At 39.2% G+C, this 13,221-nt stretch overlaps 1 protein-coding gene across 2 annotated transcripts in view; it reads right to left on the bottom strand.

The window, feature by feature from the left end:
- Positions 1-12,374, bottom strand: part of SOX30 (SRY-box transcription factor 30) — a 37,957-nt gene extending 25,583 nt beyond the window's left edge. For both annotated transcript variants that reach the window (XM_043464273.1, XM_043464274.1), the window contains exons 1-3: positions 11,043-12,374; positions 9,218-9,457; positions 7,772-7,951 (exon numbers count right to left, since the gene is read on the bottom strand). In XM_043464273.1, coding sequence (XP_043320208.1) covers positions 7,772-7,951; positions 9,218-9,457; positions 11,043-12,048 — 1,426 coding nt within the window. In that variant the 5' untranslated portion in view covers positions 12,049-12,374. The remainder of the gene's footprint in view (positions 1-7,771; positions 7,952-9,217; positions 9,458-11,042) is intronic.
- Between the last annotated feature and the right edge of the window lie 847 nt (positions 12,375-13,221).

Here is a 13,221-nt window from a genome sequence, read left to right as displayed (position 1 = left end):
TGAGTGAAAGACAAATACAAATGCTGGTATGTATATATAAATATTTCTAAAAGAAATAATATGAAACTATTGATAGTGGTTCCTTTTAAAAAGATGGTCATCTGGAAGAGGAGACAGGGCCATGGGAAGGCAGACTTTCATTTTATACCTATTGGGACTATTTGAATTTTCTACTCTCTAAATATGTCAATTTTATGTATTAATAGATGTTTCATCATAACAGTATGGGTCATTTTTTAAATTTTTATACTCTATGATAAACTAAATTATGAATGACATTTTTAATTGAAAAAAACTAAAGAAACCATCAGTAAAATTATTTTGCTTTATTGCATCCAATGTGAATACATAAGGAAATTCCCCAAAGAGACTATGGCTTGCCATAGGTCAGCAATTTGTGACAAATAGGAAGGAATATTATTGCAGCATGGCAAGATAGAGATAGTAGAATTTTTAGAGGCAATTAAAATAATCATGTATTTTATTTTTTTGATCCTGAAGAAGGACTGCTGAGTTACTAAGTTACTCAAAAGACACATTTAGCTTAAATTTAACTAAACGTCTCCAAAGAAATACAGAGAGAAACCAAAGTAATAGATTCATGATTGAGTTTATTTCAGTGCAGTTACGTCTCTTAATATAGAAGATGCAGTCCAAGAACAGACTCTATGGTTAGAAATGTTTCTGTCAGAGGCCAAAAGGATTGTCAATCTTCTCTCAGTCTTGGCCAGGTAACATGTTCCTCTCCTTCCTTCTCTCTAGGTAAGTCAAATAACAATCACCCTTAAACCTGGAGGTAGGGAATGAAGAGATATATCCATCTGCTTCAAGATGGCCTCTGACCCAGTGAAACAGAGGCAACACAGTGTACAGATAAAGCTGTCATGATTTTCAGTTAATGGGGTTAAATGGACTAGCCCTCCCATATGTGAGGCACAGGCTTTAGGTCTTTCTGATGCATAAAGTAATCTCCCTCTTCATGTTCCCTCAGAAACTATAAATCTATCACATATTATAAAAGTAGTGTAAATCTGCAGGTCTGCCACCCTTACCACAATCACAAAACTGGGAACTCAAGAGCAGGAATAGTTTAATTCATAGTAGTAGCCCCATTATCTGGCACAGAACCTGGTTAATAACAGTTAAGAAAGGTATGTATAACTAGATGAAAGAAAAAACAAACAAGCTTACAGCTGACAGAACCTCTATCTCTGATCTTGTACAAAAAAATCTCCTCCTCTAAATACATATTACATCAGGCTGACTTGTAAAATCTCGCAAAGTTTTATTCACTGAATTATCACTGCACTCAAGACATCTGCTCCTAAAATCTACCTCTGAAGCAGATTTCTTTTCCTATGCAGTATGAAGTTAAGTAAGCAGTGTTGTCTACCACTTCTGAGACTGGCCCATAAAAAAAACTCTCATGCACAATCCTCCAAGCTCTTAGTCCTCAAAAAAGAAATATGCTCTTTTTAGGCAAAGGAAACAAAAAATTATAGGAGCTGTAGTTACTTCAGTTACTGAAGAAGAAAGGGACTCAATCTTTTAGCTGATATCAAATGTCCTTTTCTACCAAAGATATTTTTTATAAAATAAGGGGAACCAGTGAAGCATAAGGTGATAAAATCATGCACTCATTTACTTAAACATTTACCAAGCAACTAACATTTTGACCTGAAGTAAAAAATCAGATACATAGAAAGTTATATGGAAGTATAATAAAGATGTCCTAAATGTCAAAATTCAGGTTGCTATACCAGGAGGTTAATGCCTACAACACCTAATCATCACTGATAAACTCAGTGAATAGGGAAGACTTGTGGAAAGGGCAGAGATCTAATACATCACACTGTAGATAAGGTATGGAAAAGACTATCCAGTCACTTGGTTTCTCTCCTACTAGCACACAGCTAGGTTGCATTTTCCAGCCTGCCTTGCAGTTAGGAGCGGTCAAGTGGTTCAAGCTAACCGATGAAGTAAGTGTTGTATACCACTTCTGAGACTGGACCATAAAAAACTCTCATGTACAATCCTCCATGCTCTTTTCCCTCTGCAAGTTCATGCACACTTGGATACTACATATCAAAGACGGAAAAGCCATAGGGTAGAAGAAACCTGTGTCTATGAATCCCTTGGAAGAAAGTCAGAGATATTTATTTTGGACGTTACATGCATAAACATGTAAACCTTGATTCTGTTTAAACCATTATGTTTAGGAGACTGTTGAAGCAGCTAGCATTATCTAATTGTAACATGAGGTAAAGAGCAGAATTTTAGATCTATAGTACACTATGATAAGAACAAAAGAAAAAAATTAGTTATTAATAGCTGTCCATAGTTTCGGCAAATCCCTCTCACCCATTCCTAAAGAAGACTCCACTACCTGTGCTGAATGTGGGATGTAACCAGGCTTTTGTTGTGTGACTGGGATGAACAGAAAGGAGTAGGGAATGGCAGAAACTGAGGACAGATCAAATTTCTCTACAAGAAAAAGCTGTATAGCAGTAGAAAGAAGGATAGGAAGACCAGCATATGGCTAAGAAGAGAGAAACAGAAAAAGGAGGAGAGAGAGAGAGAAATAGGGTAAGAGTCAGAGACATAGGGACAGAGATGGAAAACGGAGACTTGGGAAGAACAGTTAAATAACTGCTAAGGACAGTGGGGCTTTGGGGAGAGAAATGGTAAAGAGGAGCCCTAAGAAGACTTAGTATAATTTGAGCCATATGATTCCTCCTCCTTTGCTCCACAAGAAAACCCACAATAATGAGCTACATCACTTTTCAAGGATCTGCAAGCCATATCTTTGTTTCTTCTGAACATAAAACTTTGCAAGAACTGATCTTAAGACAAGGACAAGATAAGATTGTTTTTGGATTACAAGAATATTAGAATGTTGGAGGTTTTTTGTTTCATTTCTGTTAAAAAAGAAGAGATGGGTAAACCAAAATGATATTATATGTCTATGACCAAAAAATTAAAATAGTAGTAAACATTTTTAAAGTCAAAATTTAGAGAAAATGTATGAATTCAGAAGAGTAAAAGATATTAACTGAGTTTAGATGTAATAAGGAAAATTCATTTCAGGTTGCAGTAATAAAATGTAAAGAATGAAATAATCTCACCAGAAAATTCATAAATATATAAAACTAACATCTGAAAGCCAGCCTAAAATAAACATAGCTTCTACCAGATTTCTAGAAGCTTTTAAAAAATTAAACGTGATCAATTTAATAGAAGAATTATACAAGAAAGATCTTAATGACCCAGATAACCACGATGGTGTGATAACTCACCTAGAGCCAGACATCCTGGAATGCAAAGTCAAGTGGGCCTCAGGAAGCATCACTACAAACAAAGCTAGTGGAGGTGATGGAATTCCAGTTGAGATATTTCAAATCCTAAAAGATGATGCTGTGAAAGTGCTGCACTCAATATGCCAGCAAATCTGGAAAACTCAGCAGTGGCCATAGGACTGGAAAAGGTCAGTTTTCAGTCCAATCCCAAAGAATGTTCAAACTGCCGCACAAATGCACTCATATCACACGCTAGTGAAGTAATGCTCAAAATTCTCCAAGCCAGGCTTCAACAGTACACGAGCCAAGAACTTCCAGATGTTCAAGCTGGATTTAGCAAAGGCAACGGAACCAGAGATCAAATTGCCAACATCTGTTGGATTATACAAAAAGCAAGAGAGTTCCAGAAAAACATCTACTTCTGCTTTAATGACTACGCCAAAGCCTTCGACTGTGGATCACAACAAACTGTAGAAAATTCTTAAAGTGATAGGAATGCCAGACCACTTTACCTGCCCCCTGCAAAACCTGTATGCAGGTCAAGAAAAAGTCAGAACCAGACTTGTAATGGACTGGTTCCAAATTGGGAAAGAAATATGTAAAGGCTGTATATTGTCATCTTGATTATTTAACTTATATGCAGAGAACATCATGCAAAATGCCAGGCTGGATGAAGCACAAGCTGGAATCAAGATTGCTGGGAGAAATATCAATAACCTCAGATATGCAGAAAACACCACACTTATGGCAGAAAGTGAAGAGGAACTAAAAAGAGTCTCTTGATGAAACTGAAAGAGGAGTGAAAAAGTTGGCTTAAAACTCAACTTGCAAAAAACTAAGATCAAGGCATCCGATTCCATCACTTCATGGCAAATAGATGGGGAAACTATAAAAACAGTGAGAGACTTTATTTTCTTGGGCTCCAAAATCACTGCAGATGGTGACACAGCCATGAAATTAAAAGATGCTTGCTCCTTGGAAGAAAAGTTATGACCAACCTAGACAGCATATTCAAAAGCAGAGACATTACTTTGCCAACAAAGGTCCATCTAGTCAAAGGTATGGTTTTTCCAGTAGTCATGTTATGGATATGCAAGTTGGACCATAAAGAAAGCTGAGCACCGAAGAATAGATGCTTTTGAACGTGGTGTTGGAGAAGATTCTTGAGAGTCCTTTGGACTGCAAAGAGATCAAACTAGTCAATCTGAAAGGAAATCAGTACTGAATATTCACTGGAAGGACTGATGCTGAAGCTCCAATACTTTGGCCACCTGACGCGAAGAGCTGATTCATCTGAAAAGATGCTGATGCTGGGAAAGATTGAAGGTGGGAGGAGAAGGGGACGACAGAGGACGAGATGCTTGGATGGCATTACCGACTCGATGGACATGAGTTTGAGCAAGCTCCGGGAGTTGGTGATGGGCAGGGAAGCCTGGCATGCTTCAGTCCATGGGGTCGCAAAGAGTTGGACATGACTGAGCAACTGAACCAAACTGAATTTAATATAAAATTAAAATGCTGGCATAAATGGCATCAAAGACATTTGATAAAAGGAAGTATCTAAAAAGTATTCTGGACTATTAAGCTGTAAGTACTTTCAGAAACTGGAAACAGGAGATAAGCTCAATATGTGGGATTAAACATGAGAGACAAAATTAGATTTTTGGAACTACAAATACTGGCTAGGAAAATAAGACTGGTAGGGATAACTAAAATAAAAAGTTTATAGAAGAACGAAGGTTATTTTATATGATAATGTTAAAAACCCAGAAGGAAAAAAATGTGCCTTAAAAATCAAAAAGTTGTTACGGCTAACTGACCAAATCAAAGTGAAAGTGAAGTCGTCCAGCCATGTCTGACTCTTCGTGGCCCCATGGGCGGTAGCCTGCCAGGCTCCTTGTCCACAGGATTTTCCAGGAAAGAATACTGGAGTGGTTTGCCATTTCCTTCTCCAGGGGATCCTCCTGACCCAGAGTTTGAACCCAGGTCTCCCACATTGCAGGCAGACTCTTTACCGTCTGAGCCACCAGGGAAGCTTGACCAACTTAAAGAGTACCCACAAAAAGGAAAGATGTTTTTTTTAAATGAAGAGCTCGTCCAAATCTGTAAAAAATAAGCCAAAGTGTGTAAGTGAGATGCAAGTAAAAATTAGACAGTTTAAAAGGAAATTGAAGAAATTACATCTGTGGGACCTTAAAATCAATAGTAAGTGACTTTTTAAATACTTTTACAGAAAGAAGAGACTCAATGGAATCAATGGGAGAGTCATTATGGTGTAAAAGTCAACTGAAAGAACAGAGAGACTCAAAACCCACTTCCTACTAAAGAAGACCTTAAGAAGATATCTGAACCTAATTCATTTTCGCAGCAGATAGTTTAAAAATATTATATCAAATGCAGTATAATGGCAAGTTCACATAATGTTCTAATCCAAATTGATAAAATGAATATATGAGATCTTAGGTGGCATTAACCTACGAGCTTTAAAGAAACTCAAAAGTTAGAACTGAGAAAATATTGGATGAAGTAGATACAAATGGTCTGCCAAAAATGTTAATCCAAAGCATTTTTGGAAAGTCAACATAATACCAGGTTATCAGAAGTAGTGAACTTGTTTTTCCAAGTAGTAAAGCAGAGACATTACTTTGCCAACAAAGGTCCGTCTGGTCAAGGCTATGGTTTTTCCGGTGGTCATGTATGGATGTGAGAGTTGGACTGTGAAGAAAGCTGAGCGCGGAAAAATTGATGCTGTGGTGTTGGAGAAGACTCTTGAGAGTCCCTTGGACTGCAAGGAGATCAATCCTGGGTGTTCATTGGAAGGACTGATGCTGAAGCTGCAACTCCAGTACTTTGGCCACCTCATGTGAAGAGTTGACTCATTGGAAAAGACCCTGATGCTGGGAGGGATTGGGGGCAGGAGGAGAAGGGGACGACAGAGGATGAGATGGTTGGATGGCATCACCCGACTTGATGGGCAAGAGTTTGAGTAAACTCTGGGAGTTGGTGATAGACAGGGAGGCTTGGAGTGCTGCGATTCACGGGGTCACAAAGAGTCGGACACGATGAGCGACTGAACTGAACTGATTATCATGTAACTGTATATATACCTGGGGAAAGAATTCCAAAATTTTATATGTAAAAGATAATGATCTTTTTATAATTTGAGGTACAAGAAACAAATCTTTACTGATCCTACCTAAGAAGAAATAAGAGAAATTTAAAAAGAAAAAAGCCAACAAAAAAATACCTAGATTTGATTACTTTGTATATGGTTCTAAAAGGCTTCCTATTTTGCTTTTCATACTTACATAAAACTTCATGAATGTAAGAGCTCTACCACTGTTTCCCCAAACCTTTGCTCAGAATTGCATAAAGTTAATATATTGTATTAAAATGTCAGCTGCCTCAAGTTAAGAACATTGATAAATGTGTTTCTGAGAGGAGAAAACATACAGCATTTATTTAACTGTGGATAGAATGACATGGAAGAAAAGCCTTAAAAAAAGGTGTAAAGAGAAGAAACATAGATGATAAAAGCGTAAATCATAAATAACATAACATTACCCAAGGTAAGTTTTTTTTTTTAAAAAAAGCATAATTAAACCCAGTTTGAATGTAGAATTAAAAGAGATACTACAAAATAGCAAAGGTACTGGGAGAGGAACAGGGTGATAGATCAGCTTTCTTTGCCTGGAGTCTGGATACTCTTGATGTGGCCTTGTTGGTATTTATGACTATGATACACAGAAAAAAAAAACTGAAAATGCCTAAGTTCCTAATAAGTCAATTTTAAAACTGGAAAGAACAGCAGTTTTAGGACAAGTGATAGTAAGCAGGGAATGTACAAAGCTCTGCCTAAGAGATGACTAAAATAGGCTCTGGAAGAACAAACTAATGATGGATAGCCCCATAAAAGTTCTTAAGATATTAAATTCTCAATTTGGGGTTCTTAAAAGCAAAAAACAGGAATGTTGTAAAGAACTGATAATAGAGGAGAAATTTTAGGGAAAGACAATATAATGAACCAAATAGCTGGTAGAAGATAGATTACTTACATTGCTTTTCTAGAGCAGCAAAAAAAAAAAAGGTCTTAACAGGTCAGTCACCATTATTAAATTCCAGGACAGGATGCCTCATACCTCATCGGCCAGATATTCTTTTATGCTAACACTAAAAACACATTCCTATTTCCCACTGAATTACTTCAGTCATTTCCTGCATTATCTGCATAATCTATGGACTCATCCTGATTTGCTTAAAAGGTCTGACATGGAATATTTACTAGTCTGGCAAACCAAGGACTTTGATGTCTACTGAAATTTTTCCTTCTCTGATTTAATGTTTTCACTTTCTCACTTTTTGATTTTTTTTCTTAATATTGTTGTTTAAACTCTTAAGCTATAAGAAGCAAAATTTCAAGTTAAAATTATCACATAAGCCATTACAAAAATTATAATACAACAAAACCAACTCACCAACTGGATGAGTGATGGTGTTCTGTAGGCTGGGAATTACCACAGAGTAGGTAGGTGAGCGATAAGGATAAATTGTTGTTGGATTTGTAGAGATGATATTCTGTGTGGTACCAGAAAATACATTGGAAACGCTTAGAGGGAAGCGTTTTCGCTTCCCTGGACGAGGTTGATAAACCCAACCTAGAGAAGAAGATTAACCATTTTTAATTTGAACCTACAAATCCTATTTAGCCTTTAAATAGTTCTTTTCACATTAAAAGTCCAAAACACTTCTAAGTCTTAGTTGTCTAAAGTACCTTTTCCACTTCTATGATACTATTTCTGTGCATTTCAGCATATCTATCCATATGGCTCCTAGCTAGTGGCCAATGTTGTTAACTAATAATTCAAAGGAAGACCAAGAGCAAATGTCTTTTCTCCAAAGACACATAATGAATTTACAGTAAAATCAACATTAAAGGCACCGAGTCTAATTCCAAAGTTTTTCTTCTACCTATTAAAAAAAAATGCCCCAGTAAGACGCTATTTGTCTCCTCCCATTTTTTTACTTTCTGTAAGATACAATTATCTATGTTTTACAATGAAGCGGCTACTAATGACCAGTCACCATTTTTATGCCTTCTTTAGGAAAAGTCACTCTCTTAGACTTGGCAGTCTCCAAATCCACAAACCACCCAATTTCCTTCTAAACTCAGAAAAATGGAATTACGGCAGTTGTTGCCACTGTACAAGCAAGAGAATCACTGGTCCCCTGGAACCACTACTCTGACCATTCCCAGGTGAATCTCTCTGCTATTACTTTAGGAAAAAAATTATTTTCCCTCCAAGCACAATGTGTTGGTCATACCAACACATATTAAGCTTTTACCAAGCTTAATAACAATGTCCTCACTGCTGGGGAGAAAGTCAGAATTTATTTGAAACTATATCATGATGAGGATAAATTTATCAGGCAGGAGGCAGGACTAGATTCTTATAACCATATAATATTAAAATGGAGCTTGGTGCTAATGCCTGCAGTGTGCACTGCATATTTTTTCTGTTGCTACGATCTGAAGACTTCATTTTCTAATATATTTGAAATATCATAGCATAGAACTCTGGATCTTCACCTTCATTAAATTTATATTTTTAAATTAAATCAAAACCACTGTAAAACTGTATATCCCCAGGTTTGCATTATTGGCAAATGTAAGACCAGATCAGGTTTGCATTAGTTGGCAAATATGAGACCAGATACTGTTCTACTTTGTTCCGTTTAAGAAAACTTATGTCCAGTATCAATTCAATCATTACTATAATATTAGCCATAATTTTCTCTATTGTACATATCAGACCATAAGAAAATTACATTTTGTCTTTCAATCTCATCCTAACCTATTCTTTACCTAAATAAATAAATTTAAAAGAAATTAGAAAGAGGCTTTGTTCATTTCATTTGATTACCAGGAAATTCCTCTCTGTGCTTTTCTTTAATCTTTTGTGCTTCATCATAATAGGGTTTCTTTTGTTCTTCACTAAGTTTGTTCCATTCTAACCCGAGCTGGACACTGATTTCTGCATTGTTGGCTGCTGGGTTAGCTTTGGCTAGTGCTGGCCGGTGGATCCTTGCCCAAACCATAAATGCATTCATGGGTCGCTTCACATGACCATTTCTGTCCTTACTGAAGGGAGTATCTGGTATTCCTACATGACAAAAATTAAAAGACTAAATTAATGTGCCATGCATACACACACAATTTTAAAGTGAAGTGCACCTCCAACTATATTCACTTTTTAAATATATGGAGAAAATATTCACTTCAATATAGCCAAAGAACTGCCAGTATTCCAGAATTCCTCATAACCCTTGAACTCAGCATTCTAAACTGTGGTTTAGAATGATTGTTCTTTTCATCAGAAAGAATATTATTATTGAAGACACTGTAAAATGTTGGCTTATTACTTCCTTGAATTATAGTAATGCCTCTAACAACAATTAACATTTGGCTTATTTCCTATTAAAAATATTCTATTAATGGGGAACAGGAACTATAACTTATTCATGTCTATAATTCTAGCACTAGGTGGGTGTACCCTAAAAGTTTAAAGGAATTCACTTATATGCCGCTGGAGTGCCCATTCAAGCAAAAATACTTATAATATTATAGTGTTAGTTATATTTCATTATTAAAGTGAAGCACCTGCCAAGGTGGGTCATTAACACTAGTCCCATGTCCTGGGAAAAAAGAGGAAAATAATAAACGTGACTTTTTGAAAGTCACAGGGGCAACTGAAATTACAATAAAGGAAGCTGTTTAAAGTCACATTTCTTATATAATTCATCAAAAGCCACTGTATACAAATTTCATATATTGTTTCTCTTTATCTTAAGGTTACTTGACATATAAAATTTTAAAATGCACAAACGATGAAACAAGTATTATAAAGAAAGCTTTCCCTTTCTCTCCTTTAGAAAATGAAAACAAAGTTTAAAAATTACTAAAGGTGAAAAGCAAGAGGGTGGGGAGGGAGGGAAGACTCAATAAAGAAAATAAGAACAAATACAGTAAATATAAATTAGTGAAAATATAAAGTGAAGATTAATATGAATTTCCACATTTACTGGCATAATATTCTGTCTGAACTAAATCTTAAAGTAAGAATTTTCTAGCTATGTATTTGGAAATAATGGATAAAAATAAGATACCTACTTGTAATTGTTACTACTATAATTATGGTCCTTTATTTGAAAACTTTTACTTTCATTTTCCGAATTTCTGTAAGTCCTTAGCTTTTAGAATACTGTTATAATTAATTATGTAGTCTTATCTCCTAGAAAATGCTTACTCTTCATTTTTAAAAAAGATAAATCATTTCTAAATCCATTATAAACTTCCCTATTTTTTCTTAAACATTTTTTATTAATACACATAAAAATACTGAGCTACTATAATACATTTTAAAATGTTGATTATCTGCAGCAATATAAACTGAGAATGTTGTATTTACCTAGAAAGACTATTTCTATTTTTGTGTATAAGCATTAGTCACACCTAAATCTCATTTAATGGGCCTTTAAAAAAATAGGTTATTTTTAATGTTTGGGAATCTTGAACTTGTTAGTGTATTTTACTGGCATATGTACAAGTCAGAAGTGATACGTGTGCAGACTTTGCCCTGAATCCATGATTTTATTTTTCTAGCTTAAGGCTTCTCAACAGCTGATATGTCAGCTATGGGGCAATAGACAAAGTCTGATAACCAGATTGATTCCCCTGCCGTCTAATACCTGCATCTGAGGGTAGCACCGTGAGCGGGACATCTTTGGTTTCAATTTTTACAGAAGGCTCCAATAAGGACTGCATTTTAATAGGCACTGGTGTCAACGGGACCTTGGTCAATCGTATCAGCTCTGAAGGTGGAGGTCCCTGAAACTGGATCCGGGCCCCGGGGGGTACGGTGTGAAGAGTCAAAGGGATCCTGAGGTCTTGCTGATGTGGCCCAAAGGCACTGGACGGCTGGGTCAGGATGACATCCTTGCTGCCATGGGCCAGACCATTGGACGCGGGCTCTGTACTGAGCCTGCAGTCCTCTCGAAGTCTCTCAGGCGCCTCCGTTTTGATGACTCCTTCTCTGAGGACTGCCAGGGTTTTGCCTTCTCCGCCTTTTGCTGCGTAGCTCACTATCTCCTCCGCCTCCAACTTGCCCTTCTCGTCCCCTCGGCGGCTGTTGAGGGGCCCGGAGCCTTCTGCCTTCACTGTCCTGGAGGTTTTCGGGCACGCCTCGACGGCCCTCCGAGGCCCAGCCAACAGATCCAAGCCGGATCCCGGCTCCTGCTTCTCCACCTTAACGTGCAACGCTCGGGGCTGCAACGGGTGCAACTCAGGCCTGCAGGGGACGCCCTCAGACGCGGGGGGCGGCGGCGGCAGCAGGAGCAGCTCGGGCCTCAGCTGCAGCAGCCGCGCCTGCGCGGGAGAGGTGGCGGCGCCTTCCTCCCGGGCCTGAGGCAGTGGTGGCCCGGATGGCAGCAGTAACATCTGCTCCGGTTTCACCTGCAGCAGCCGTCGTGCCCCTGGCTGTACGCCCGACGCCGAGGCTTCCCCACACGACGAGGCGACGGTCGCAATGGCGGCCGCGCACGGGGTGGGCGGCGACGGACAGGGCTCCGCGGCCGCTGCCCGGAAGGAGGCGCCCTCGACGGGCAGCGGGGGCGGAGCAGGGCGCAGCGGGCGCGGCGGGGTCGCCCGCGGCAGTTGGCGCTGCTGAGGCGGCTGCTCCGGCCTGGCTCTCTCCATGGGGGGAGGGGGACGCCCCGGCCTGGTCCCAGGACGGATTGTGAGCTCAGCCGTTTGTTGGCGACCTTCCCCCTCCCCCTTTCAGTTAAGACCCTTCCAAGGTCTTTGCTACCCAGAACCCTACGCGGTTCAAAAAGCAGTCCTTAGTCTTGGCCTCGCCCAATCACAAGCGTCCTGGTATCCCGGCCCGCCAATCACAGGGGTGTTCTCCGGCCCCTCCTGCCCTCCGCGCTCCTCTCGTGCTGAGCCCTCGAATCACTCTTGATGGCCTGGGCCACGACACGTGCTGCCCATTTTCCCCGTCTGACTCTCCCTCTCTTCCGGAGTTCTCTTCCAGCCGTTGTCCTTAGTTACCCCTCCCCCGCCCAGAGCTCCCGACAATGGCGTTGCCCGGAAACAGAGCTGTTCGAAGCCACTGACCTCCAGAGGGTAAAGTCTCGTGAGTCATTTACTAGAGCTGGAGATCCCGGCCGTGTATACGCAGTTTGAGCTTCCGGGATAACCCATGGATCCAGACCCTCATGGGGGACTTGGATTTATGCCACGGGAAAGGCAAATTTTGCAACGTCTCAATAACCTTATTACTTAATCTTGCAGGGGAGAGTGTTGGACTTAACCATTAGTGCTAGACTTTACATTAATCACCACTCCTGTGGGCAAAAATACACCACTCATACTTGCAAAACACATCCCAAATTCTTCCACCTCTTTCGGTTTTTCCCATTACTCCGTTCTGATCTTACATCATCTTTTTCACCTGGATACTGCTGTAGCTGTATATGGTAAATAGTTTTCTTGCTTTTTGTTTTGGTACCACTACACTCCAGTTGCCAAGAATCTCTGAAAAATACAAATCTAGTCCTCTCATAACCTGCTCTGCCCCCACCTCCAAAAATCTTCTCAGGACTCTCCACAGGTCAGACAATAAAGGTTTAATATTCTTAGCAGAATCCATAAGGCCTCAGATGGCTTGGGCTCTAGTTGTCCTACTTAACCACTCTAGCCCCAGCTTCAGCTACTGCTACCTCTCATCATTTCTCCTACTTCAGAGATGTTTGAATATGCCCTCAGTTGTGTTTTTCCCTTGTGTCTCCTTAACGTCTCCTGGCATTTCAAATAGTTCAACTAGCACTTCTTCAAAGACATGTTCTCTAACTCGGAAAATCAGGTCAA

This window comes from Cervus canadensis, chromosome 4 (genome assembly GCF_019320065.1).
Source record: "Cervus canadensis isolate Bull #8, Minnesota chromosome 4, ASM1932006v1, whole genome shotgun sequence".
Lineage (NCBI taxonomy): Eukaryota > Metazoa > Chordata > Mammalia > Artiodactyla > Cervidae > Cervus > Cervus canadensis.
Note: the sequence above shows the minus strand (reverse complement) of the source record. Positions and strands in the feature narration are given on the sequence as shown.